Here is a 26,441-nt window from a genome sequence, read left to right on the forward strand (position 1 = left end):
AGATCAGCATAACACCAAAATTTCACCCAATAAAAAAAAGAACATTCACTTCACAAATACACCAGTATAAACATTAAATGATGTACTACCGCTTACAGGGATGTAAACCTGGTCAGGTATTCTTACCAAACTCCAATTTGGCATCAATGACAGCAGCTCACTTCAGCTGTCCCTATACAACTTGCATGACTTCTTTCATAAAAAACGGAGGAACGTGTTCTTATGTGAAATGCGACATTCGTTGACTCTGGAATCTTTGTTTTACAATCTCTAGATCAAGAGTTCCTTACCTAACTTTAGAGTTTGCAATCCCTGCTCTTGTATTTCAGACAACCATGCTACCTATCTATATCTATAGAGGAACATTTTTTCCCAATTGTTTGATGAGCTTGTTGATCCCTGGAGTAGGTTAGCAATAATTATTTTATATTTATTTTTCTAGAAATCGTGCTTTTAAAATTATGAACCCATAACTTAACAACACGACCGTCAAACTCAATGATAATTAAAATTACGATAGGAATACAAAACTGCGATAGTTACCTGTTGCATTTTGGAGTGCCCTTGCGATTAATTCCTCAGGGGAATAAAATACATAGAAGATTTAATTTTAAATTAAATAGGTACCAATGGAAAAACAAAACCAGAGATAGCACAGAAATATGTTATTTTATTTGATTTTATTGCGCAAAAACTTCAAAGGTCATACAGTAATTAGTTAGTAGGATCATCACAAACATCTATCCCACCAAAGCGTACAAAAAGAAATTTAAAGTATATTAATTTTCAATATTAAGAAATTAAGCATACATATATTCAAATATTGTTCACATTTGAAAGAACTCAAATTTTTACCCAGCAAATGGTGACTTCAGTTGAACAGTGTTCAGTTAATAAATTGCAGTTATGCAACACAACACAACCCCTTGTATGCTCCAGATTTGAATAAAACTAATTTTCCTAAATACTTTATTCTAGATGGGAGTAGTCTGAACTCTTTTAAACCGAAATGAATTTTTTCAAGCTGGCAAGAAGTTAGTCTTCGAAGATAGTTAGTCCACAGTCATATACGATTCGAGCTCCTCTAGATCAGAATGCAAAGGCAAGCAATTTTTTTGCATCTCTCACTTGTATTATTGAAATCTACATCGTTTGTCACTGTCATAAAGTCATTTAAACAAAAAAATTTAAACTGACTTAAGAATTGTTTTAAGACTTAAAGGTCATAAAATAAACTTGTGGTGACGTTCATGTCCACAAACCAACAACAGTAACCTTATGACATGGTGCATTGCTTGCTAAAAGATACAATGGACAGTTCCATAGAAAAGTTACAAAGTAGAAAGCATTGCATTATCATTAGTGTTCAGATATTTCTTGGAGTTCAGTGTTTGTGGCACCACAAATAGACGTCCGAGGCCAAAACAGACCATATCGTCGCACCGCCCCCTCTGAATTTCCATACCGCCCTTACCATAAAAACCAATGTTGTGAGTCTCTCTTCTAAATGTTTTTGCCCAGTTTCGTGTTGCAATCGTTCCTCGGAACTCCGCATTCAACGTATGTCGGCCGATGAATGGCGGTTTTACTTATTACCTTACGAATCACCCTAGGGTTACGTTGGGTAAGTGGTGGGTCATTGCAGTTGACTCCCTGCACTTCCATCTTAGTATGGGGTAACTGATTGTTGACCTGGTATTGCCCAGTTTGTGAACAATTTGCCGAGCAGATAGGCCTGCAACATGGCATCCTATCACAACGCCTCTTAACTCTGTCAGTTCCTTTCTCGCAGTCATTTCTCCCAGACACAGTTTTTATGACTTGTGGGCATCATATTCCTCCAATTTATAAAGGCTACAAACAAGTGACAGATTATCATGATACACGTTGCCCATGGACTGCTTGTTGACTTCTTTCCGAGCAGTGTACGTAGAAAGTCAGGACTTGGATGAAGGTCCTGTATTTGTATAGTGAAGGATAACAGACCACATAATCCATCAAGTACTGTTCCAGTTATTTTGCTGGAGAACTTGTTTGGATTGGAAGAAAAGAAACAGATCAGACAATGACCATTGGACAGCATTCCAATAGGTCACTTCAATTATCATCTTTTTAATGTCATAGGATAAAATGCTGAGATCAATCTGTAGAAAAGAAAATATGGATAAGGTTATGGTTGGAATTGCAAGAGAAGAGTAATCAGCAAGTGATTAAGCTTTTTTTTTTCTAGCTTGAACTGTGAAGTTACGTACCGGTCGCCAGTTTGTTTTCAACATCAGACTGCTGGGAAGATTCTGTTCAGTAATGCGAAATAAATCTCGTAGAGCCTTTTTAATGACGACAATAAATAGAAGGAGGCAGTTATTCATTCTAAACTTCTGGACATCTGTAGATCCCCTAGTTTTCGTTATTCTTTGCATCATTATCGAAAATAAAATGTAAATGTTGTGGCTTTGTAGATGAAAGTATACTAAGTACACCAGACAATTTCGCCCATCTTGTGTTCCTTATGTATCATATGTATGTTAAGTGTAATCACGTGTGTTTTCTTATCATTTTTTCCGAGTTCAAGGTTAATCTTGCAAAGGGAAAAAAATAGAACCTAATCTATAAGTCTATGCAGACATTTTATTCATCTCTTTAACATATTTTTTCTGGAGTGGGGAGAGAGAAAATCTATAAGAAAGAATAAAACTTTTTTTATTATTTCCTTCACCCTAGAGGAGCTTGCTTATTTCAAATTTCAAATAAAAAAAAATAGCAAAAACCAATGAGCCATTTAATCGTTGGAAACTTCTTCCTTTTATCTATTAGGCCCAGTGGCCTGTTATGGAGCTGTCCTTAGCCCTTCCAAAGCGTCCCCGTCCCGAGGATAAGGTGGTTAGCCCTATACCTCCCGGCGAGTCCTATGTCTGTAGATGCGTGTGTTCACGGGGCCGGTTTTCCTGCTCTGTGGGGGGGGGGGAACGAAAACCCGAGTTTCCAGTTAAAAATCCCCTACCACCGTATGAGACCGGATAACTCACCATCGTCGAAAGAGACCAGATAAAGACCTCACTTCACCGACGGAAATCGAACCTAGGTCTTTTCGACCAAAGGGCTTCTTCTATACCGACTGAGCTATGGAGGCTCTTTTGTTGGAAACTATGACAACGAAATTTTTTTATGTTTTTCTGTTTTGATTTTAGTCCAAAAGAACTTTTCTTCTTCTTCTCTTAAGCCCAACCATAATAGGGCTGTGAAGGTATTACAAGACAAATCCATACAAAATTCGTAATCAGTAAAGAACTTTGTCTCATTATTTTTTTATTTTATATTATCATTCCAAATTATATCTTCGTATTCAGATTCAAGGAAAAAACAATCAGTTAACGCCTTTTATTCCAGTACAGGGAGTAGGCGGGGCCTTTTGCCCTATGTTACTCTTGGAGACTAAGGGGAAGTTCAATCTACACTGGTAGCCAATCAGAGATAACTGGCCCAATGCTATCACTAATTTAAGCGAAACGCAGTGAAAAGACGAATAACAAGTGCCGCCATCGCGTGGTCCGTAACCCTAACATAATATTTTAATGACTTTAATAGCGTGGTCAATTTTCCTGAGTTTACGTGACTTAAAATCCGAGTTTCCAGGAGAAAAAACTCGCTTCTCCGTGCCAGAGATCAACTAACTCGGGGATCCGGTCGGAAAAAAAAAATTAGATAAAGTTCCTCTAGTCGATTACTCTTTCCAAACACCACTTCCACTGAGCTACACAAACACAAACATCCTACTGCGTCTTTAACATCTTGAATATAACAGGTGGCTGCATTTCAACCATAAGAAGTGCAATTTCAGCTACACGCTTGTGATAATCTCCCTACTGTATTTTAACCCGTTTCAGATTAAGTTTAGGAATTATCCATGGTGGAATTATTTTTTAGAATTATGTTGTTGTTTTTGCAATTTTTGTTCTAATATCCTGTCCTGATCATCCATTTTAATTAAGAGTGACTCTTAGTAGGTATTTGAACTTGTTCAACTTCTATACATTTATCCTCAAGTAGGATTTTTTCAGCTTCCACCATCATGTATTACATCACACTCCGTACACTGTATAGCTTCCTTTGATCTTAAGAATCATTTCAGAAGATAAATAGGAATACAAGTAATCGTACTGCAACTAAAAACAACCACCGATATGAAATCAATGCATTCGCAATATCTGTATCTGTAAAGAAAGGTTTGCCTACTGTGGATTTATGTAAAATGTAAATTTTCATTAATTTCACACTGTCGAACATGTTGGTATTGTTTGTATATAAATAATATTGGAAAGAAATTAAAAAAAAAGTAAATAAAATAAAAATAAGATAAGGGATGAGTGAAAGATGAGATGAGTGAATATACTCAGGCAACTTTTATGGGTGGTTAATTTCATAGAACACGTATCTGTTTGGTCACTATGCTAATTAGTCAGCATAGTGGAAAAAACTCTGACTCATCGTCACAGGTCTCCATCACATACAGATTATCATATGTAACTTCAATGCATTTACTGTCTCCATCCCACACACATTTTCAGGTAAAGCATTCTAACTGCTCATACTCTTCACGCAAAAACCCCTGTCCTCACCCCTTGCTCACACCATCCTAATACAACTTCCAGGAATCCTCTTTTTCTCCCCTATTCCCGCCCATTCTAAGAAAAATCTAATCCACACGAATCCAGTAATAATTGCTTACCAATTTATGTTTCAATCATATCTCCCTCTTCTTTCTGTTCACTAGACATTGCAATTTGAATTCCATCAATCTGTCTTTATACTCAACATTCCAGAGACCAGAAACCACCTTGATCAAATTTATGCAAAGTATTCTATATGCAGTCTGATCAAGGCTTTATGCAATAGGAGCTCAGCATCCTCCTTCCTAAATGTCAATGTTCTATGTATGATTTCCATAATACACTCTGCTGTTCTCAGAGTTTTTATCAAAATATCCCCGAAATGTCAGGTCCTTATTCGTAAACACCGCGAAATCCCTCATCTCAATGTGTATATTGTGTACTCGCTGTTTTTATTTTATTTTATTTTATTTGAACAGCATTGTTTTAGTCGTTCGCATTTTGTGGATATGGGATTATTTTTCCTCGGAAACATTTTTAAAACTGACATTGAGCAGTATCCTAATCGTTACGGGCATCAAACTATAAATATCACATCATTGTCCACCCATAGATTCAAGGCCCGTTCATGTTACCATTCTTTGCCATATCTGTCTACCTATTGCCAGGTAACACAAATACTGCAAACTGTTTCCACTCCGCTGCATCTCACTATCCACCCATCCTCGCTATGGCTATTCATTTCTGTTTATACCGTCAATTGTACCAAGCATTGAGATTTTTATTTTGCTACTGTTATCCATCCTGCAGATACATCCACAAATTTTTAGTTTCGTTTGAATTATTTTCTACATTATATTCCCTTTGCAATTTACTTTTCTATACAATTCATAGAATCAATTATAGCTCGTTTTTTGAATGTCAATGTTCCTCTCTTAGTGATTTTAACCATTTTCCATGTTTCACTAGAAAGCGCTTGTGAATATGCATGCTTCCAGCAATCTCAGCCTTGTGGGAACGCTCAACGCTCACTGATTTACTTTTCCATATCTTGTCCATAGGCTGCTTTCGCTTTTGATATCCGAAATATCTCTTTTTTGCAGTCTAAATCGTGTGTCCTGGTGCACATTAGGTATGTGAAATTCTTAACATCCTACTAAGACTTTGAGCATATGTCTTAATATTTACGTATATCAAGCTATAAATATGAATTTGGGTAATTCGTAGAGTTCGTTCTATTGCAAACCTAGGTGATCTTCTGTCTTCTGGTGGAAGGCAGATGTAATAATAATGACAATAATAAATTTACTAATTATAAAGCACTTGAGTATCGTCAGTTTTTTGTATTTGATTATCATTTGTCCTCCACGGAAATGAAGAGTTTCTTTTCTTTTCTTTTTGTCTTTTCTTTTTTGATTTTTTTTCCCCTGACAGGTGGGTATCTTGTTTTGCAATAACATTATAATTACATCATAATTTTTGTTTAAAAATTAGCACTAAAATGCAATATACACAGCACTTCAGTGTTGCCACCTCAGATATACAGAATATAGCTATTATGTTTTTCAATAACAATAAGAATTACAACATATAAAAAATAATAAATTTTGAAAGAAAATGTATGAACTTCAATACGGCAGCCAGTGGGCTACTTGTTTGCTACTTTGAGACTTATATTCTTCGATTTTTACCGAATTGCGATATTTACTTTCGAAAAGGTGTGCTAGTAGAAATATATTTTGTATTACAACTTGTTTCGTGTGGTAAATTTCAAATTGAAAGAATTTTCGTGACGAACTTCATAATAAAAAACTTAAATAAATAATAATGCAAATTATTAATTAATTAATTGTAAGGATGCCGATGTTTCGCAACAATTTTAAACACTATTAAAATTAAAATATCTATTAACAATATACCGAACTTAGCGAAAGTTTCGTATGTTGCTATAGCATCCTTAGTACTTATTGCTGCCGTTCCACTTGTATATACGATAACTCTTTTGTTGTGAAAGTTCTTCAGACACTAAATTTTGAAATCCGCAGTGTTAATAAGTGTACAAAGTTATCTAAGTGGTCATTTTTGGATATATGAAGTGAGTATTTGCAGTTTTTGAATGGTTTCGTTAGATTAGACTTAGTAATAATATTGTTGGTGTTGTTCTATATATGGACGAAATTTTTCAGTTATGAAGACTACTTGACAGCTCTACGTTTATTACAAGACATTTAATAAAATCCAACCATTATTAGATTAATGTAGTAAACCTAAATTTTGTGTATATAATTTCATTTCTTGCTTAATCCGTTACATTTATAACTTTAACCAAATATTAATATGAATTAATTGGAAGATGAGCCGGTAAGTGCACAGGAATTGAATCATTTTAAGGTGAGATACGACAGATATTATCCTTGCTAAACTGTTCTTTACTGTTACGTCCCTCGATAAGTCTTGACACTAGGAGGTATTTGTAAATCAATAAATAATAAAAGTATCGCTACGTTTAGGAAGTTTGTGTATAATGCTGTATTCTCTTGCGTCTAGGAGGGATAAATAAGAAGGTTTAGGAGGTAATAAGGTGATTTACTATTATTATTATTATTTTAATATCGTGAGCGGTGAACGAATGGAATGCACTGCCTGAATTTAAGAGTATGAATAAGTTTAAGGTTCGCGTTTATAGATATGTCGTAAGTAGAGTAAACCTTCCACGATAACTCTTTAGACGTTGATATTAATTATATAATGTTGTGAAAGTACAATCGTCTTCACTTAGAGTTATTGTTATTATTATAATAATGTTATAATAGTTACTAGTGAAATTCATACTAAGATGTCTGCCTCCCTACCGGTTACAACGTGTTTTTTTCACGTCTATCAGATGATGCGAAGTATAAATATACTTCACATCCATATATATCATTTGAAGGAGTGTCACATGATAAACAGATATCCAAGTTGCAGAGTATTGGTTTAGATATGAGCTCACTGAATTCGATTAAAATTGCTGTGATTATCAGAGAGTTGTGTACAGGATATACGTGAAATAATAAATAAATAGATATATATACAGTTGAGGTTTTTTTTTCTTTCTTTCTTTCGTTATGTGGCTAGTGAGAGGGAAAATAATTATTGGCGAATGGCGCTATAAGATGAGAATTGAATGACTGATGTAGATGGCAGAGTGAAGTTTAATCATCATTTTAATGGGGTATTTCATCCTTTATTCCTGAAGGAATGAGGAGAGTTGAACAGGTTTAGCAGTATATGAGTAAAACGTATTTCGAGTACTTAGTATTCTGGAGGTCAATTGGGACTTGATAGGATTTCGTCACTTTTAAGAGAATGGGCTAATAAATGATAGCTGCATTGACTTGGCTATTCGTTGAATTTAGCTAAGGGGAAAGTGCCCAAGGATTGTAGGAAGGTAGTGCCATTTCATAAGGATGATATATGAGTTTAGGATGGAGGATTACACTAAAGACTAGTTTGTATTCTGTTATTGTTAAGATTTTGTATTTGGGTTTTATTTGAGATTTGTGGCACAAAGACATCAAAGGTCAGTCTGTGCCAGGACACAGGCTGCAGCTGTACATATGGTAAACATTTAGTAGGACAATCACACATATCCATGCCCCAGGCAGGATTCGAACCGCAGCCTCTTGGCTGGAGAAGGGATATTTAATATTTTGGATAAATTAATGAGAGATCGTATAATTGGGAAGGTGAGTGACGCCGTTGTTTCATCATTTTTCTTGCCTTTTTATAGTAAAGAAAAGCGGATCAGGGAAAGGCATATTCTGCAAGTTTTATTGTATTTGTCGAACATTTGGCAGTGTGTCATGTAATAATTTGATAGTTAAGTTGCAGGAAATCTTGGGATAATGGTAAATAGAAATTTCAAGTTTAGGAGACATATCTCGAAATCACCTAGAGCATTGTGTCTCAAACTTTTCTTCTAGCTGCTGATTAGCTTCCATACCCCACATATTTACTGATAGGTCTTAGTCTTCCCACCAGAGTTGAGACATTCTTATCATCCCCCCCCCCCTCCAAGTGCAAAATTGCAGCATAGTTTGCCTAACACACACACACACACACACACACATTCAGTAGAAAATTACCGTACGTTGCACGAAAATTAAGATTAGGCGACACTTACCGATCTCGTGTGTTGAGATATACAACATGTGGCAAAATATTATGCACGATATTATATTTAATGTAATATTATTATATTATAAACGAGTTACGTAAAAGAACTTTTTGAATATTGTCGTATTGTCAACTGCATCTTAAAATTTACAGATTAGATAAAAATAAATAAATATTTATTTATTACGTTTTTACCAACCTAAAACCGTAATAAATATTGCTTTTTATTACGTTCACCAGCAGAGCTAAAAATGGGGATTTATCGTATAAAGCCTTGACCATATCTGATTTATTCTGCTAAAATCTGGTCAAAAGAATTTCAATGGAATGATGAAATAAACTCTGAAATAATATGAGGATAGATATGTAGAATTTGGTGGATAAATACGAAGTAGCGATATGATTGAGACATCTAAGTACTCTATGGATATTTACAGGATTGATACTCAGGAGATTGCGTATACCAGAATGGGGGGGGGGGGCAAGAACAAGTATCATTCCTGGACGTTGCGAAAAGAAGTAGTAAAGATTGTGAGAAAAAGCTATTTTGCATGGAGGATGGTTAGACCATGAAATGTATTACTTGATAGGGTGGTGAAAGTACAGACTGTGAACGGGTTGAAGAAATGGAATGATAGACGTCATCTACTCGGCCTCCCATGATGAGTCTTGACTCCATAGAGGACCTGAATAATAATAATAATAATTAAACTGTATGACAATCCGTGTTCATGCTGAAGAAAGCACTTAACTGGATTGACTGCTCTCTCTTAGCGCGTCCCCAGAGCCTGCGAAAGAAGGCATGAAACGTAGTTCCTTACAGTATGCAGCGTAACTGTAATTTTAAATAGAGATAGGTGAACTTACTATATATTTTTATATATAGTAAGTTTACTTGCATGAGTCCTTGCGATGATATAGTTTATTGTTAATGACAGGCAAAATGAGAGAAATTTCCCTTCTGCAATACATAATACAGTAGGGCGCAAAAAAAAAAAAAAAAAAAAAAGTACTCAATAACTGCAACGAAATGGTATGGATTAAAGAATTTTATTAAGAAAGAAATATATGTGTATACATCATGATCTCCACATCTACAACTATGTGGAATCATGGTCGAATAAAGCACATTTCGATCACGGTATATTACGTGCTTGAAATGGGCACCTTGTCTTTCAAGACAGGTTTCGTAGCGCATGCGAAGATTCTCTGTCATCTTGCAAAACAAGGCTTGGGACATATCTCATTTATAGCACGTGTACGGAAGTTCACGTAGTTCAGTGTTGTTTTCTTCTTTTGGTTCGCGTAGAACTTTATTAAAGATAATTAATTACTCCCATGAAACACTTATTATAGAAATGAACTGTATAAGTAAGTAAGATATTGTAATGGAAGATATTATGGATCCATCTATATTTTATAGATAAATGTAGAAACAAACATAAATCCGTAGTTCATCAGGGTTTGAAGGTGGGTCATGGTGGAATACCCATACCCGAAACGATGCTCACGAACACGTTGTGGGCTACGAGTATTTTGCTTTACTGCCTTTTCTTTCAACGTCAACACCATTGCTAGAGCTAAATGTAATGGTATAGACTCTACACCTGCTCTTCTATTAATATGCATGCATGCAGTCGAAGGGCATATCTCATTTATAGCACGTGTACGGAAGTTCACGTAGTTCAGTGTTGTTTTCTTCTTTTGGTTCGCGTAGAACTTTATTAAAGATAATTAATTACTCCCATGAAACACTTATTATAGAAATGAACTGTATAAGTAAGTAAGATATTGTAATGGAAGATATTATGGATCCATCTATATTTTATAGATAAATGTAGAAACAAACATAAATCTTTCGAAAATTTACCAGAGTTTGTATGAAAACAACCTTCTCATGAGCTTTCGAGTAAATTTTCAAAGGTGAGAAATTTTTTTTATATTTCTCACTTTCCCTTCCTTCCATATTTTGCTATAAAATATAGATAAGTCTCTAATATTGCTTACAGTATCTATAATACTGTAAGCATCTCAGCTTTATAGTTTAATAAAATATTAAATTATAAAGTTTAATAGTGCACCCGCCTAGATATCACTTATATTGGATTTAACTTTCTGACATAGCTTAGTTTCAAGGTGTTTTGTGTGCACATCTCCTGTAATTTTAAAAAAAAAAAAAAATTAACTTGCTCAATTTGAAGCCTGGTGTTTTAGGCTGTTGAAATTTACTCACTGCTTAATAAAAGGCGAAAATACGGGTTGTGGGTAAAGGTCGTTCCTGCTTCGACCGGCCAAATACCGAAGCAAAATCAAATATTCGGCACATGTTCTTCACAGCAATGCGTCAGTACTTATCTAACTTCTGTTGTGACCTTGATACAATCTTATCACCTCCTAATTAGCATCACTTGCCAATGAAGCCAAATATGATAATCAACACAAGAACGATAATTAGCGCTTCATTTAATAGTATTTGCTATAATTTACTCATCAGGAATTAATATTTTTGTATACAAATACATAGTGTTCACGTTAAACATATCAGCCAGAAAACAAATATTCCGTACATAGTCCTTTTGTGTTATAATTTTAATCTATTAATGTCTTCTGCTATCCTTCAAAATATATAAAGAAAACTCAGCTTCTGTTGAACTAAAAATACAATTTCATAACCAATAATTATTATCTAAAACAATAAACAATAAAGCTTAAACTTTTCAGCTCATATTATATTTTTTACTTGGGTTCCAAGACAGTAGTTTGACTGTATCGCACGATCTTTATAAACGAAATAAGAGGGGGAGAGTAGGCAACATTCTTTATACCTTACCTCTCATTTTTGTAAATCTCTATGCTGTTAGTCTTCACCATCTCCAAATTTGTGAAAGGGGGGAATATATTAATCTTAACTAGTATTTATTTCTATATATATTCGTGGAACTTTGACAATTCAATATTGTTGAATTGAGAGATTAACAACCCGGTGTTTTCCTGAAGAGAAAACCCTGACATGCTATGGGGAGAAGGTTAGAAAAAAAAAAAAAGGCCAATATAGGTTCGATTCATTGCTTGAGTCAAACTTATATTGGCCTTTCTCGTGGTAACTTCTATTTTCATAATAGAAGTTACCATGAGACAATGTAGGTTTTCATTATATTTTTATTTATTTGAAAATTTCCGTATATGTGGTGTAAAAATTGTTTTTCCCTTTTCATAGATATGGACGACTGGCAAAAGGGAAAGAAGATATTGATGGACCGAGCCCAAGCTCTGATGGAAAGTAAAAAACTGTGTGACGTAACATTTTATGTTGGTGAAAGGAAAGTGAAATTCGACGCTCACAAGCTGATTTTAGCAATGGGAAGTTGCGTATTTGAAACAATGTTCTACGGCAGTCTGCCAGAAGCTCAGCAAATTACGATTCCTGACGTTAGCAAAGATGCTTTCGAAATGATGCTCAAGTAGGTTACTTTCTATCGTTTTTCCCTGTTGAATGCGATAATCTCATAGTGCTTATAAAGGTGTTTCGACATAGATATATCGAACATGTTGATTCCAAACTAGTTTATTTTCTGTAGATTACAGCTGTCTTTGCAGCTGCAGAGAAATTGGTATGATTATACTAACTTGTAGTTAGCACGGTACCACAGGTTAGAATTCTTTTAAAAATTTACCTTCTGGGGAGTTATCCATTTTCTATATATGGAACCATCGCGATTTCGCTCCTCAAAGGGAATGGTAAATAGATGACTTCTTCAAAGTATGTTTATGTTGCTCTTGAGTTAAAAGATGGGTGCAAGAACTAGAGGCCAGCCCGGAAAGTTGTGTAAGAGAGTGGTGATATTGTTGTAATGGTATAAACCTTTCTTGCTCTATGAGTCTTTGACTGCAGGAGAATTATAATAATGATATTTCAAAAAATGTTAATTTTTGCAATGAATTTCTTTCCTACGCACTCCGACAGGAATGTCCAAACTATCCGAAGTGTTCAAATGTTTCCATTATCTGAACTAAGTATAGTAATCAGATCCGGAAACAATAGGAGAATGATTATCCCGAGGAGAAAGCTTGAGTAGAGTGAGGAACGAAGACAATCATTCCAACATGGATGATTTCTGTCACACCGACTCAGCAAGCATGAGGATCTGGAGAACAGAAACAGTATTTTGATTAGAAAGAAGGCGTAAAAGTGTCGTATCTTCCCTCTTGATATTGTTTGTATTGCCAAACAATACGAATTTTGTAATGGCTAAAGAGAGGATCCTCCACTAGAGATTAAACGTGTATGAGGTTACGATCCCAATTACTGAGAAGGGAGAGCGCCTCATTAGTTTCTCTCGAAGGAGAACTGCTTAAAATATCAAATGTTGTGAGTAAGTAGAAGATTGTCGAGGTATTATGGTTGGTAGATGAACAGTTTACTCTGGCTGCTTGTTTTCAAATAGTAGTGCAAACTAATGGTACCAGTTACTCCTGATATCTTAAACAATTCTTTTAGTACACAGAGAGGAGCACACTAATTAATTCCAGTTCTTATGACTTTTGAATCAAAAATCTCATAACACGTTACCGTTCCCTTGGCCTAGATATAAATAGGAGAAAACCTGATGTGGAATGTATTAATAGCCAGTTCATTGTCGCCACCTACCTGAAAATTCAATATATACATAAATATGAATATTTAAATTTCTTCTTTTTTTTTTTCTATTCTGAAGTGTTCACAGCACATCACACTGTTAATCAAAATATTAGCAGAGACTTCACTTTGTAGCACAGTTTTTACTCCATTTAGCTGAAATTGCGCATGTTATTGTTGCGAGCTAAACTCAATCTGTTTTGAGAATTACTCGGCCCCAGAACAATAACAATATGTGAAGGCCGCTTCGAAAGTATTGTCTCCTATATTATTTTTTTTCTCTGAGAATATAATTTATTTTACAATAAACTTTACACGAATTAATCGTAGGACGTTTTCGTGTATTCTTTCATTTTTCAACAAATTTTCTTTAAAATTTTACCTTTTCTGAGTGAAGCGCTTTATTCTCATTCCATAAAGTCTTTACTTGATGTTGAAATTACATCTCCTGTGAGAAAAATTAATGCGAGTTTTACCACTGCCATGAGCGTCCTCAGAGGGGGGGGGGGGATATGGCACTTTCCCCCCTCCCCTGGGATCGAGTAAAAAATTCCACAAATTATAATCGTAAAAGTGATTGAGATATGTAACCTTACACACTCGACCACGGAACGCTTTGTCCGTCTTAAAACTTTATTATGGGTTAGCCTGTTTCAGCCCTCTGCGGGGTAACCATAGAACACGTGTTTCATCTATTTCAGCAATAAAATACGTGTTCCTGTTTTGGTTCATCATTTTCTGATTTGTGAAAAAAATGTTCATTACTGCTGCGAATAGCGACCAGTTCGTTCTCCCTCTGTGTCTAGTGAGTTACCGAGCGAAGTGTGACTTGTAAATTTATAGTGAAACAAATTTAAAAAGAAAAATACATTTTTAAAAGGTAAGTGTATGTAATTCTATAATCTACTTGTGAAAAAAAAAAAAAACAGAATATTAAATAATTAAATAAAAATTTATTGATGCAATTATTTGTCTCCAAGCTTTGTGACCTCCCCCCCCCCCAAACCCTGCCATGGAAATTTTTTTGCGGATGCCCATGGCCTTCGGATACACAAGTTGATCCGATTTCTGGAACATCGATTCAAAATGACTCTATCGAGTCAGTTTCATCAAATAATTTATTAGAATATGATATTGGTTCTTACGTTTGCGTTTCCGCTGTAAACCAACTTTAAAATTTAAAATCCTTTCTAATACTTATATAGTCCAAACGACTATGATTTCAAAAAAGATTCTTCTGGAAAGAAGACAGTTAGGATTTGCTTGATTCGAGGAATACTCACCATGGTTGTGTTATTCAAAATTACAAAAAGGTGCGTTTTTTGTTGTACCAAAAGTAAACCGGGGCTGTTAAGGCGCATTTATAAAAACTCGATTTAAAAATATAACGATTTTAACCAAGCCGCCAGAAATCACATGTCATCTCAATGGCACAAAGAAGCTGTTATTGATGCACAGAATTTTATAACAATCCATAAACATCCAGAAAAATCTATAATTTGTAATTGATAAATCAATTAAAAAAACTGTAGTGTCCAATAGAATTAAATTAAGTTCTATTTTATCAGCCATTGTATTTCGTGCCACACATGATTTGCCGTTAAGCGGGAAAAAGGAGGGAAACTGGAAATTTACATGATTTATTTCAGTTTCGGATCTAAGCGGGAGACTTCATTTTAAAAGAGTATTTGATGAAAGCTTCTGCAAATGGCAGGTACACTTTTGTAAGAACTGAACATCAACTAATAGAACTTTTTGAAATGGAAATACGAGAAAGCATTGTATCTGCTGCAAATAAGTCTATTTGATTTTCAATATTGGCTGACGAAGCCGCAGATATTGCTGGGATACAGCAGCTTTCACTTAGTATTAGGTTTGTTGACGAAAATAAAAATATAAGGAAAGAATTTTTAGGATTTACAAAACTCTGATATGGAGTTATTTTATTTTTGTTAATTTATTTAATTTAGTATTTATTTATAATTATTAATTAACCATTAATTAATTAATTAATGCTTATTTATTTTAATGAATTGTATTTAATTAAATAAAATTTATTGATGTAATTATTTGTCTTCAAGCTTTGTCCCCCCCCCCCCCCCACCACCACCGAAATATTTTCTGCGAACCCCCATGACCACTGCCATCAGTGTCATCGCTCTTACAGTGTCTAATACAGTGCCTAAATATGCTCACGTTCAATAGTATTGTCCCCATATATATTTTTCAGATATAGGTTATAAGTCCTTCTTTAGGACATAACCTTCCTCAGTAAGGACTTGAATCGCCACTCTCTGCTTCTTACGTGCATTTACATCAACCACCAGGACCAGTTATATTAATTGGGTGCTGCACTCATGTCACGATCACACTACTCACTGTGGGGGAACGAGAATCTACTACTGTCCACTGTGAAGTGTAAAACTTTCTATCATCCTCGGGAGAAGAAGAAAAAAGTAGGAGATCTAACTTTCGTTATTATTAATTAATTTAATGCGAATATCATGAATGGGATTTTATACGTATTATCTTAATTTACAATCACCACCAAAAAGTAATTAATTATAACAGTTTGAACCATGAGTCGATTCTGAACACACACACCAACTAGAAGAACTTTTTCTAGACTTTTGTTGTGGGCCGATTTCATAGTCTATATTTGGTAGTTCTGGATGTTTGTACTGTTAATAGATATTTACGGCAGCGTATTCAGTAATAAAAAGAAAATAAGTCTCTTATAATAAACTAGGATCTTAAATTCGTCAAGTGAAGAATGATTTTGATTTTATAAGTTAGCTACTGGTAAAAGCATAATCGTTCTTCTCTAAGGAAAGAGGTATTCGTGGATTTAATTTCGCCTCGCTGTACAGTTTACCAGATTTTCGTCTGTGGTTACTACTCGAATAATCATAGGAAGAGAGAGTTTGTAGAGATTTGATAATCACATCAAACAGTATTGATATATATATATAACATCCGAGTATTGAACCACATAACGAGCTTGCTGTTTATTATCCATAGAAATCGGTTATATCCCTGAGAAAATTTGAATGCCAAAATACGTATGTCACTATCAGTATTCTTGGTGATGTACGTATTTTTAGTAGTCAAATTCTATTATTAATATTCCTTTTCTTTCTTTTTTTTTTCAGGAATAGGATTTATTTAAAAATATTTTTAAATAAATCCTATTTATTTAAAAATTAATTTTTAAATATTTATAAATATTTAAAAATTTTTTCATAAATAGTTTCTTTAATTTTTTCCTTCTTTGACATATTTCTTTTTTAAGGCGATCTGTTTGACTGATATTATCTCTTATATTTTAGATATCTATACTTGGATTCTATCTGCATAGATTCAGCGGAACTTGCCGAGAGAACATTATACTGCGCAAAAAAGTATTGTATACACCATCTTGAAACAGAATGTAAACGTTACGTGAGCGAACACACTACTATGTCCCTGGACAAAATCTGCAGCATTTACCAGTGTGCTAAAACAATGGATGTGGAAGATGTTCTTTTCAAATGCATCATGATGATAGAGGAGCACACAGAGGAAATACTGCAATCACCAGATCTACTAGAAGCTAATGCAAGTACCTTAAAATTCATAGTAGAAAGAGAATCGCTTTCATTATCCTCCGAATTTCCTTTGTTTCAGGCTGTTTTGTCATGGGCTATAACAAGATGTGCCAACGAGAACACCAATGAAAATACCAGAGATCTACTGAAAGACATTCTACCTCATATTAGATTCCTGTCAATGACTCCAGAAGAGATAGTGAATGTTATAAGGAGTGGAGTATTTACGATGGAAGAGTTTGGTCCTGTTTTGTGTCATTTAATCGTTCCTGTGACCGCTTTTGAAATGACTGTCGATGGCTTATCTACGAATGCAAGCAAAAGAGTATACAAAAAGTATGAGGAAGTGGAATTTCTTGCAACAGATGTTGAAACTACCGAGGAATCTGTTAATGACCGTGAGATCACATTTAGTATAAAAGCAATTTCCGGATCTGTTTTCATTTGTGGAATTAGTTTACAATGGAATTCTGCTGAAATTATACACGAGTATCAATGTCATCATTTGCGGTATAATCGCACATCCAATTGGTATCCTAGATATTCGATACCGTGGTCAGAATACACTCCTAAAGTTGTCCATTGTGAAGTTACAACAGTAGAAAGCTCAAAAGAGGAAGAACTCGCAGCTGAACATAATAAAGATTCTATTGTTTTACAATTCAAACATCCGATATATGTAGAAACAAATTCTAGCTATACTCGATTGAAGTTTACATCTTTGAAATGGTCTTTTAATCATAATGAACGGGGTCGTTTCATTGCAAATGAAGAAAAAATGGTTCCTGCACTTCAAGAACGCATATTGGTGAAGTATGGCTCAACAGAATTTGAAAGTTATCTGAGAATATCTCAGATTCCAAGATATGCATCACTGAAACTTCAGTATAAGTGTTCATGACTTGAAGAAAAGATAACCTTAGTTTCTATTATGCTTAATGACATATTGAAATAAGTTTTTTTTTTCAATGTTGAAACACGCCAATATTATTTCGTTTTTACCTTCACTGTTAATCAGCAAGAATCTGTATTATTTCTAGAGAAATCTTCAACTCTAAACTTCATAAACATTTCTAATTATATGTTCATTTTACTTTAATTTATTGAAAAGTTAAAGAAGTTCTGTTTCTTTTCACTGAATATGTTGAATAAAGATTTTGTTATTCATGTTATTTCGTGTAAATGTTAATTGCTAATCTAATCAATAAAAGAAAGACTTCTCAGCTTTATTCTTAAGCAAGCATTGCAGAATTTCTAAGAAAATATTCTGAAAATAAATAAGAATTTCTTGTTTTATTTTTATCCAGTTTTAGTAATCATTAGCACTTTTTAATACTGAAACTAAATATCACAAAATTTCATTCCACCTTTAAATTCTAATCCGCTAATGATACCGCGATTTACAATCCCTTTTTGTGTATTATTTTTCTCTACTGTAATATTAATACAAATAGGCTGTAATCTCATCACTTGTTTGCATTTATAATTATTTTTTATGATATCCCCATAAATAAAAGTTTGAAAACCTATAGCACATTAGCACTGCTGAAGAAGTTCCTATATAATGCCGAACTCTCAAGACGAGGAGATATAGAAAATATTCGAGATACTTGAAGACTCTTTTAGTAAGCTGGAATTACTTTCGATTTGGGAAATGGGGAGTGAAAATCATTTTCCATCTAGTCATTCCTAGACATCCTGTTACAACAGTGTTCAAACTCCTTGTATCATTCAAATCTAACGCGGAAAAGCTGATTGGAAAATACTGAATCGAGATGTGTGAATATAATCCATGAAAATCACAAAGTTAATAATTTTGCTCATCCTCATACCAGTAATGCCTTGATAATACGCCAGTCTCAATAAATGTAAACGAGAAGCGAACAGTTAAAAAAAAAAAAAAAAAAAAAAAAAAAAAAAAAAAAAACGTAATGCATGGTTCCCTCGATTCAAATGCAACCATTCGCAACTGATCTGTTTATAACTTGCCTTGTTTCAATTATTTGTTGTATTTTGAATGAACCTGACTGTGAACTCATTGGTAAACCATGCATGTCCATATTTTTGCAGCAAATAATTCACTATTACTGCTTCTGATTGCACTTAGTTGTATTGATGTCGCCTCGTTTTTCTGTCTCTCCACACAGCGTGAGGCAAAATATACTTTAAATTAGATGTATTTATTAATGAAGATGAAATAAAAATCTGAAATGCGGTTACATTTTAGATAGTTACAAATGTTCAAACTAATTACCATCACTATTTACATAGGTCTGTAATATGGCTAGAATAGATATTCACACGGTCTCTTGTAATTTCCATCTTGTAATACATCTAGCAAGACTTTTGCCTCACCTTTGTGTGTGTCGATTGGTGGTGGTGGGGGGAGAGGTATTTTACTATACCTTGTAATTATGTTAAGTAATATTTAAATGTATAAATGTACCCAAAATTAAAACTTGAACAAAAAAGTATCAATATGCGTGCCACTGTAGTCCGAAAACAATTGTATTAGAATTTTCCAACTCAGAATTTGTTAGGCAAGCAAACACAAATAGTTTTTTCGGCCAAAAGAAGGAGAAATGATTATAGAAGGATGATGCTGGCCAGTGATAATGGTGGAATGATAACCAATGAAGAGGACACAGTCGATATATTAAATAAGTCAATAGACGTTCCATTCCCGTGAATGTAATATAATACACAACATGAAAGCAATTGGAAGAGCCACCAATAGTGAGTGATCAGATGGTGTATGAGAAATTGAGTAAACTTGAGGCCGTAGGATTTGATGGTATATCACCACATCAAATCTTGTCGTGAGGGAATATTATAGGAAGTTAACAACAGCTTTAATTTAACCACTTTACTATGAGTCATAGATTGCCACACGTTCCGAAAGAGGGGGAGGGATTGTTCCGCTTCATAAAGGGAGTGATAAGACTTAGGCTCCGAATTATAGTCAAATCTGCTTGTCTGGAGTTATTGTAAAGATGATTGTGAGGTCCAGGATTCAGAATTGGATTTAAAACAGGATCGGTCTCTTTTACAGACATAGTTTAAATTTTCTAGATGTAATTCTATCGGCTAGATGTCCTGATATTAACTGAAATCTGGATTAACGACGAAGCATTTGTACAATTTAAGCGGATTTAAAAAGTATTATCAATGTAGAAATTATAATAGATCTGGAGATGTAATTATCGTTATTTGAAACCTCATATCTGTTAATAACATACCTCATATCTGTTAATAACATATTATATATATATATATATATATATATATATATATATATATATATATATATATATATATATATATATATATATATATATATATATATATATAATATAACGGCTGTATATAGATCGCATTGATACACATAGTCTAACATTTTACAAGAACTTGAGTGTTGTCTAGATGAGATCAGAAATGACAATGTTCTCATAATTGGGGATATGAATATTGATTTGCAGACGAATAGCGGCTCCTCTCAAGATTATCTAGTTTTACATGTCATGCATGGACTCAAACAATATATTAATGTCCCCATAACAGAATTCAATAGTGGTAGATAGTACCTAAATCATGTATTCTGTAGAACTTTAAGTAGAAACAAAACCCAAGCAGCAGCAGTTCTGCGCCAACCTCTCGCGGAACACTTTCCAATCGGTATTAAAGTGTATTTGCAAGTACAGTACAGAAACAGTACATGATACCTCGTATCATAAATTTATTGAGATATTAAACCAGGGGTCGCGAAACTTCTTTGACCGTCGATCCCTTCAAGAGTTTTTTTATCGACCCCCTCTATTTTACTATTATGTAATTATAATAGGACAAGCAAAAAAAGACGCTTATGTGAGTTTTTAGATTGTTTATTTTATAGTTACAGTGTTTATTGTATGTATAATATAGTATATATTATTATATTACTATTACTACTACTATCACTAGTAATATCACTGTTATTACTAGTGATATTAATAAACTACTGGTATTAATATCACTGGTATTATTACCAGTCCTGCTCACTGGTATTATTACCAGTTCGTGAATGAATAACGATTGAATTATAATATGTATGTTGATGAATTTTAGAACATTAACGCTCACTTGTATGTCGATGCACAAAAATGAGACTGGGATTGAATACGTGTAAGTAAACAAGAACCGCGCACGTGTTGCAATCTGGCTCCCGCCGCGTCGGCCCGGCAGGAACCACCAACATCCGTTTATTGGTAAATACGTCATTTTGGCCTACTCGATTGGCCTCTAACTATTTTCATGCCCTTGCTCCATCTTACAGGTCCTATTCATGTCACTGTTCCCACGATTCACTCTTAATTGCGTTGTCATTCACGATTGAGGTAATCAAAGTTAACCGGATTAAATATTAGCTGTACAATGATGTCTTAATTTTTCAATCGACCCCTGAGCCCGAATCGACTCCTAACAATGTTATATCGACCCCTTTTGGCGACCACTGTATTAAACAGCAAAATAGAAGACTCTAAGTTAAATTAATGGACGAAATAAAGCTCTGGATTATACAGGAAATCACACACTACATTAAAATTAGTTATAAAGTGTTTAAAAAGTTTAAAAAATACCCGCACAATCAATATTATGAGCACAGTTTCAAGTACTATAGAAATCTAATACACTATGAATTAAAAGAAAGTTAAAACGGAGAAAAAGTTCCTAAAATTCCAATGAAACTCCAGAAAATAACGGAAGCTTGTGAATAAGTTAATCGCTAAAGATATACCCTTCCCAGACATATATCAATAAGAATAGAGAAAAGGAAGACAGAGGATTAGCTAAAGAATTCAATAATCACTTTGCCACGGTCAGTGAAAGCATTCTGAAAAATAATAAACACATTCTTCGGAATTGCATTCCCAAAAGAATTGATAACTTCATATAATTTTTGTGAACTTGTGAAAACAAAATCAAAAGTGTTGTAGCAAGCCTAAAAACAACCACAATTTCAGGATGCGATGCTGTTAATACAATCATTATGAAAGAATGCCAAATGTACATTATGAAACCCTTGATGTACATTAACTGATCACTGACGACAGGCACCTTTCCACCGGATTTTAAGAAGACCATAGTTGTACCGATTTATAAAAAACGGAAACAAAAATAACTTCACAAATTACAGACTGGTCTCCCTTCTACAGGTCTATTCGAAAATATTAGACACATGAAATTTTTGGGAAAAAAAACTTTTCAAAGAATCAATTTGGGTTCAGTAAAACGTTTAGCACCGAACGTGCTTTGTTGAACTTTACAAACACACTTTATATCTAACTGGATGAACAAAAACTAACATTAGCAGTAACGATTCTATATTATTATTTTCGACCATCGAATGAATACAAGAATTAACATAAACTGGGTTGTATTGGCCGAAGGATTTTAATAATTGATACTAAGTAAAAAAAAACCAAACGTTTCGCCAACTTAGCTGTCTGGCTTCGTCAGGGTGTATAAAAGAGATACAAAATAATTTAAACTGTTCGTGAAAGAATGAATCGAATACAATTGTATTTTTTACAAATACAGAAGAACGCATACATCAAACGCATGGAGGGTGTATGATATCAACTGTTGTTATGCAGGAATGTTCTGTAATTAGCAGCGAAATTTAAGTCTAGCGTGCTTAATGATCTTATGAGGTTCTTTCAAATATCAGCTAGAATTAATCCTTGATTTCTATTGAGGTTGCGTTTAGAACGGATGACTGCTATAGCTTCTTTTATTTTTCGGGAGCGGAAATCTTCCTCTAAATAGGGAATGGAGCTTTTATCCCATTCGATGGTATGGCTTGTCCTCGAGAAATGAAGGGCTATCCCAGTTGTCTTCTTTGTTATTGTTTACTTCTCCCTCCGACTTGTTCTTTTTTCCATATTTCCAAACTTCTTGAGGTCTGACCAAGTAATTTAATCCACATGAACAGGGGATGTTATATACACCGGCATATTTGAAAAGTATCTTATGAATGAGTTTTTTTGGGTAGCCATTGTCTATTGTCTATCAGGGTTTTTGATTTATGGGATAATTCATTTTTGAGATCTTTTTATTCTGTTGCGATGCGAGTGGCGCTATTTTTGAGCATGTGTACGTTGCTCAGTTTTTGAGAAATGTGGTGCGAAGATGTGTAGTGCAAATATCGACATTTGTTGGTTGGTTTGAGATAGACTGCAAGGCTGATGTGTCCATCTATTTGTTTTTTAACTAAGGTATCTAGGAATGACAATTGTTTGTTCTTCTCAAGTTCCAAGGTGAACTTTATTTTGTGATCGAAGGAGTTAATCTTGGTTTGAAAATCAAAAAGATCTTGTTCTGTATTTTTCCATACGACAAAGATGTCATCCATGTTCCTCCACCACAGTGGGTTTAGGGTCTAATTGAGACAGAATGTAATTTTCCAGTTCCTCCATAAAGAGATCTTCACAAGGGGGGAAAGAAGGCTGCCCATTGCGAGGCTTGTTAATTGTTCGTAAATCGTTCCATTCCACAAGAAATAAATTAGACTTTAGGCAATGATTGAAAAGAGAAGCAATATCTTGAGGGAAAAGGTTGCTCAAAATGCTGATTACTTTTTCCACTGGAACATTAGTAAATAAGGATATTGCATTCAGGCTTGCAAGAATGTCTGTTTCCGAGATCGAGATGTTCTTCAATTTATCAACGAAATGTTGCGAATTTTTTATGTAGGTAACCGAATTACGGATGTGTGCCTTTAGGAGACTGGCGAGGTGTTTCGATTATAAGTATGTCGGAGAATTAAATCACAGTAAAACAACTTGTTACGTGATATGGACAGCTGGCCAACACTCTTGAAACGAAGATTAAAGTCGTTAGATCCACTAACGCGGCGACTAAATGGCCCTCCCAAAGTGTACAAAAATGGAATTCCTTTACGCCCTTTAATGGATGGAAATAATTCTCCCACATAGTTTTATCGAAACTGTCCCATATGCGGGGACAGTTTCTAAAAGGATTGCTACACTCCTCAAGCCACATCAAATACAAGTGACTTTTAAATCTTTATAGACTATTCACCACTTTTTAAGATCTCCGAAAGACTGTAATGCCTTCTTCAAATATGCCGGTGTATATAACATCCCCTGTTCATGTGGATTAAATTACATTGGTCAGACTTCAAGAAGTTTGGAAATATGGAAAAAAGAACACGGAGATGTAAACAACAACAGAGAAGACAACTCTGGGTTAGCCCTTCATTTCTCGAGGACAAACCATACCATCGAATGGGACAAAAGCTCCGTCCCCTATTTAGAGGAAGATTTCCGCTCCCGAAACATAAAAGAAGCTATAGCAGTCATGCGTTCTGAAAGCAACCTCAATAGAAATCAAGGATTAATTCTAGCAGATATTTGGAAGAGCCTCATAAGATGACTAAGCCTGCCAGAGTTAAATTTCGCTGATTACAGAACGTTTCTGTATAACAACAGTTACTATTATACGCTCCATGCGTTTGGTGTATACGTTCTTCTGTATTTGTAAAAAATACAATTGCATTCGATTCATTCCTTCACAAACAATTTAAGTTGTTTTGTATCTCTTTTGTACACCCAGACGAAGCCAGACAGCTAAGCTGGCGAAACGTTCGCCAGCTTAGCTGTCTTATTAACATATTACGTCAATAACATATTAACGATTCGCTAATACAACCCAGGTTATGTTAATTCTTGCATAACATTAGCAGTATTTTTATATCTAAACGAAGCTTTTGACACTGTATCACATGACACTTCCATAAACAAATTAGAAGTCATAGGAACACGTTGTAATTATAATGCTGTTGCTGCATTATAATTACAACTTTCAACACCAGAACAAATGTCGACGGGGTCCACTATCTCCATGTGCTCTACGATGAATGATTAGTCGTTTGGAAGAAAGTGTATCGTTGGGGGATTCGACCTGCTAGAGGGTGCAAACCAATCAATTCCCAACAAGTGAATGAAGTTGCTACTGCCGTTGTGCAGCAGGCCATGAATAATAGCGTTGGTTCCTGGAGTGCACGTGCTGTATCAAGACATATGGACTTGCATTACGTAACTGTCTGGTGATTACTCATTCAAAATAACCCTGCCACAGGATTGAATCCGAAGGACTTTCAAATTCGACTGACAATTCCCTTTAACACTTATTGTTCGAGTGGAGTTGGATGCTGAATCGGTTGTCTCACAGAATAATCAAAGCCGCATTCAGGGCTTAAGCAAAGGTCCTGTTCGAGAAGTATATTACACTCTCCAGCAAAAGTCAGTGATATTGTGAATGAGGAAGACAGAAGGTATAGGATTAATTTTAGAAGGGAATTTTACATAGGCACATGGAATGGGGTTCTACAGATGGATATATTTCATATTGTCTTTGAAGAGATGATGTATAGGTATAAAATTGACATCAGGGGAATTAGAGAAACCAGATTTCCGGAATGGTGAGGATCACTTCAAAAGACAGGATGGTAAGCTACTTGTGTTATTCAAGAGGTGACTCAAAGCACCAAGGGAAAGCTGTGTTGCTGAAAACAGTACATTCGAGAACCCAACTTGGTTATAATCTCGTTAAGGACAGGATACTTTGTATTAGACTTAACACTCATCACACTAATGTGTCAATGACGGTAGTTTATGCACCCCACAAAGATAAGCCTGATAAGGAAAGAGAAGAATTCTATGAAAACGTATAGACTGGTTTGGACTACGTACATCTTAATACAAAAGTGGCAAAGTTTACGAAAGCCTGAGAGTGACAAGTTTGGTCTGTTGTGAGAGATTGTTGGAATTTCCCCATACTAACCCATGCCAGAATAGTTATTACCAATACCTGCTTCCAGAAACACCCAACATGGACATACAGTTAGACATCTAACATAGGTAGGTCAGGGAGACAAGTTGTGGGATACAAGCATCTCTGATGTGCATACTTGTCCTGGAGCAGGGTGTGGTACAGACCATCAGATAGTAGGAGCTAAAGTAAGCCTGAGATTCCAAAATCTTCCCAGGCAGGCATATTCCATCTGACTGGATGTTACAGTAATTCCTAGTGGGTTCACAGAAGAAACAACTTGGTTGGATGATTTTTAGAGACTAGGGAGAACGCACTAGAAATGATTTGAGGAGTTAAGCTTATAATAGAGAATACAGCCACGAATTACCTTGGTCCAATGAGAAGACAAAGAGACCCATGGAAATCAGAACCAACGTAAGATCTAATCGAAAGAAAGCGGTTGCAAAAACAAAGAGACACAGGGACTGGAGAATATAGGAGATTACATAAAAAAGTCAGAAGAGCCATCAGGCAGGAAAAGGAAAAGTTTTATACTAATAAATGTGAAGAAATAGAGTTTCAGATAAGGCAAATTATAAAAAGATGTTTCGTTTAGTTAGTGATCTAAAGCACAAATTT

The 26,441-nt window shown here is 34.8% G+C and overlaps 1 protein-coding gene across 1 annotated transcript in view; it reads left to right on the plus strand.

Moving 5' to 3' along the window:
* LOC150106026 (BTB/POZ domain-containing protein 6-like) overlaps window positions 1–17,271 on the plus strand; it is a 71,414-nt gene extending 54,143 nt beyond the window's left edge. The window contains exons 4-5 of the mRNA XM_090393759.1: window positions 11,983–12,226; window positions 16,731–17,271. Of these exons, the coding sequence (XP_090249885.1) occupies window positions 11,983–12,018 (36 nt within the window). The 3' untranslated portion in view covers window positions 12,019–12,226; window positions 16,731–17,271. The remainder of the gene's footprint in view (window positions 1–11,982; window positions 12,227–16,730) is intronic.
* Window positions 17,272–26,441: the final 9,170 nt, after the last annotated feature.

Source organism: Typopeltis vanoorti, chromosome 6, assembly GCF_054136105.1.
Source record: "Typopeltis vanoorti isolate ZY-2024b chromosome 6, IOZ_Tvanoo_1.0, whole genome shotgun sequence".
NCBI lineage: Eukaryota > Metazoa > Arthropoda > Arachnida > Uropygi > Thelyphonidae > Typopeltis > Typopeltis vanoorti.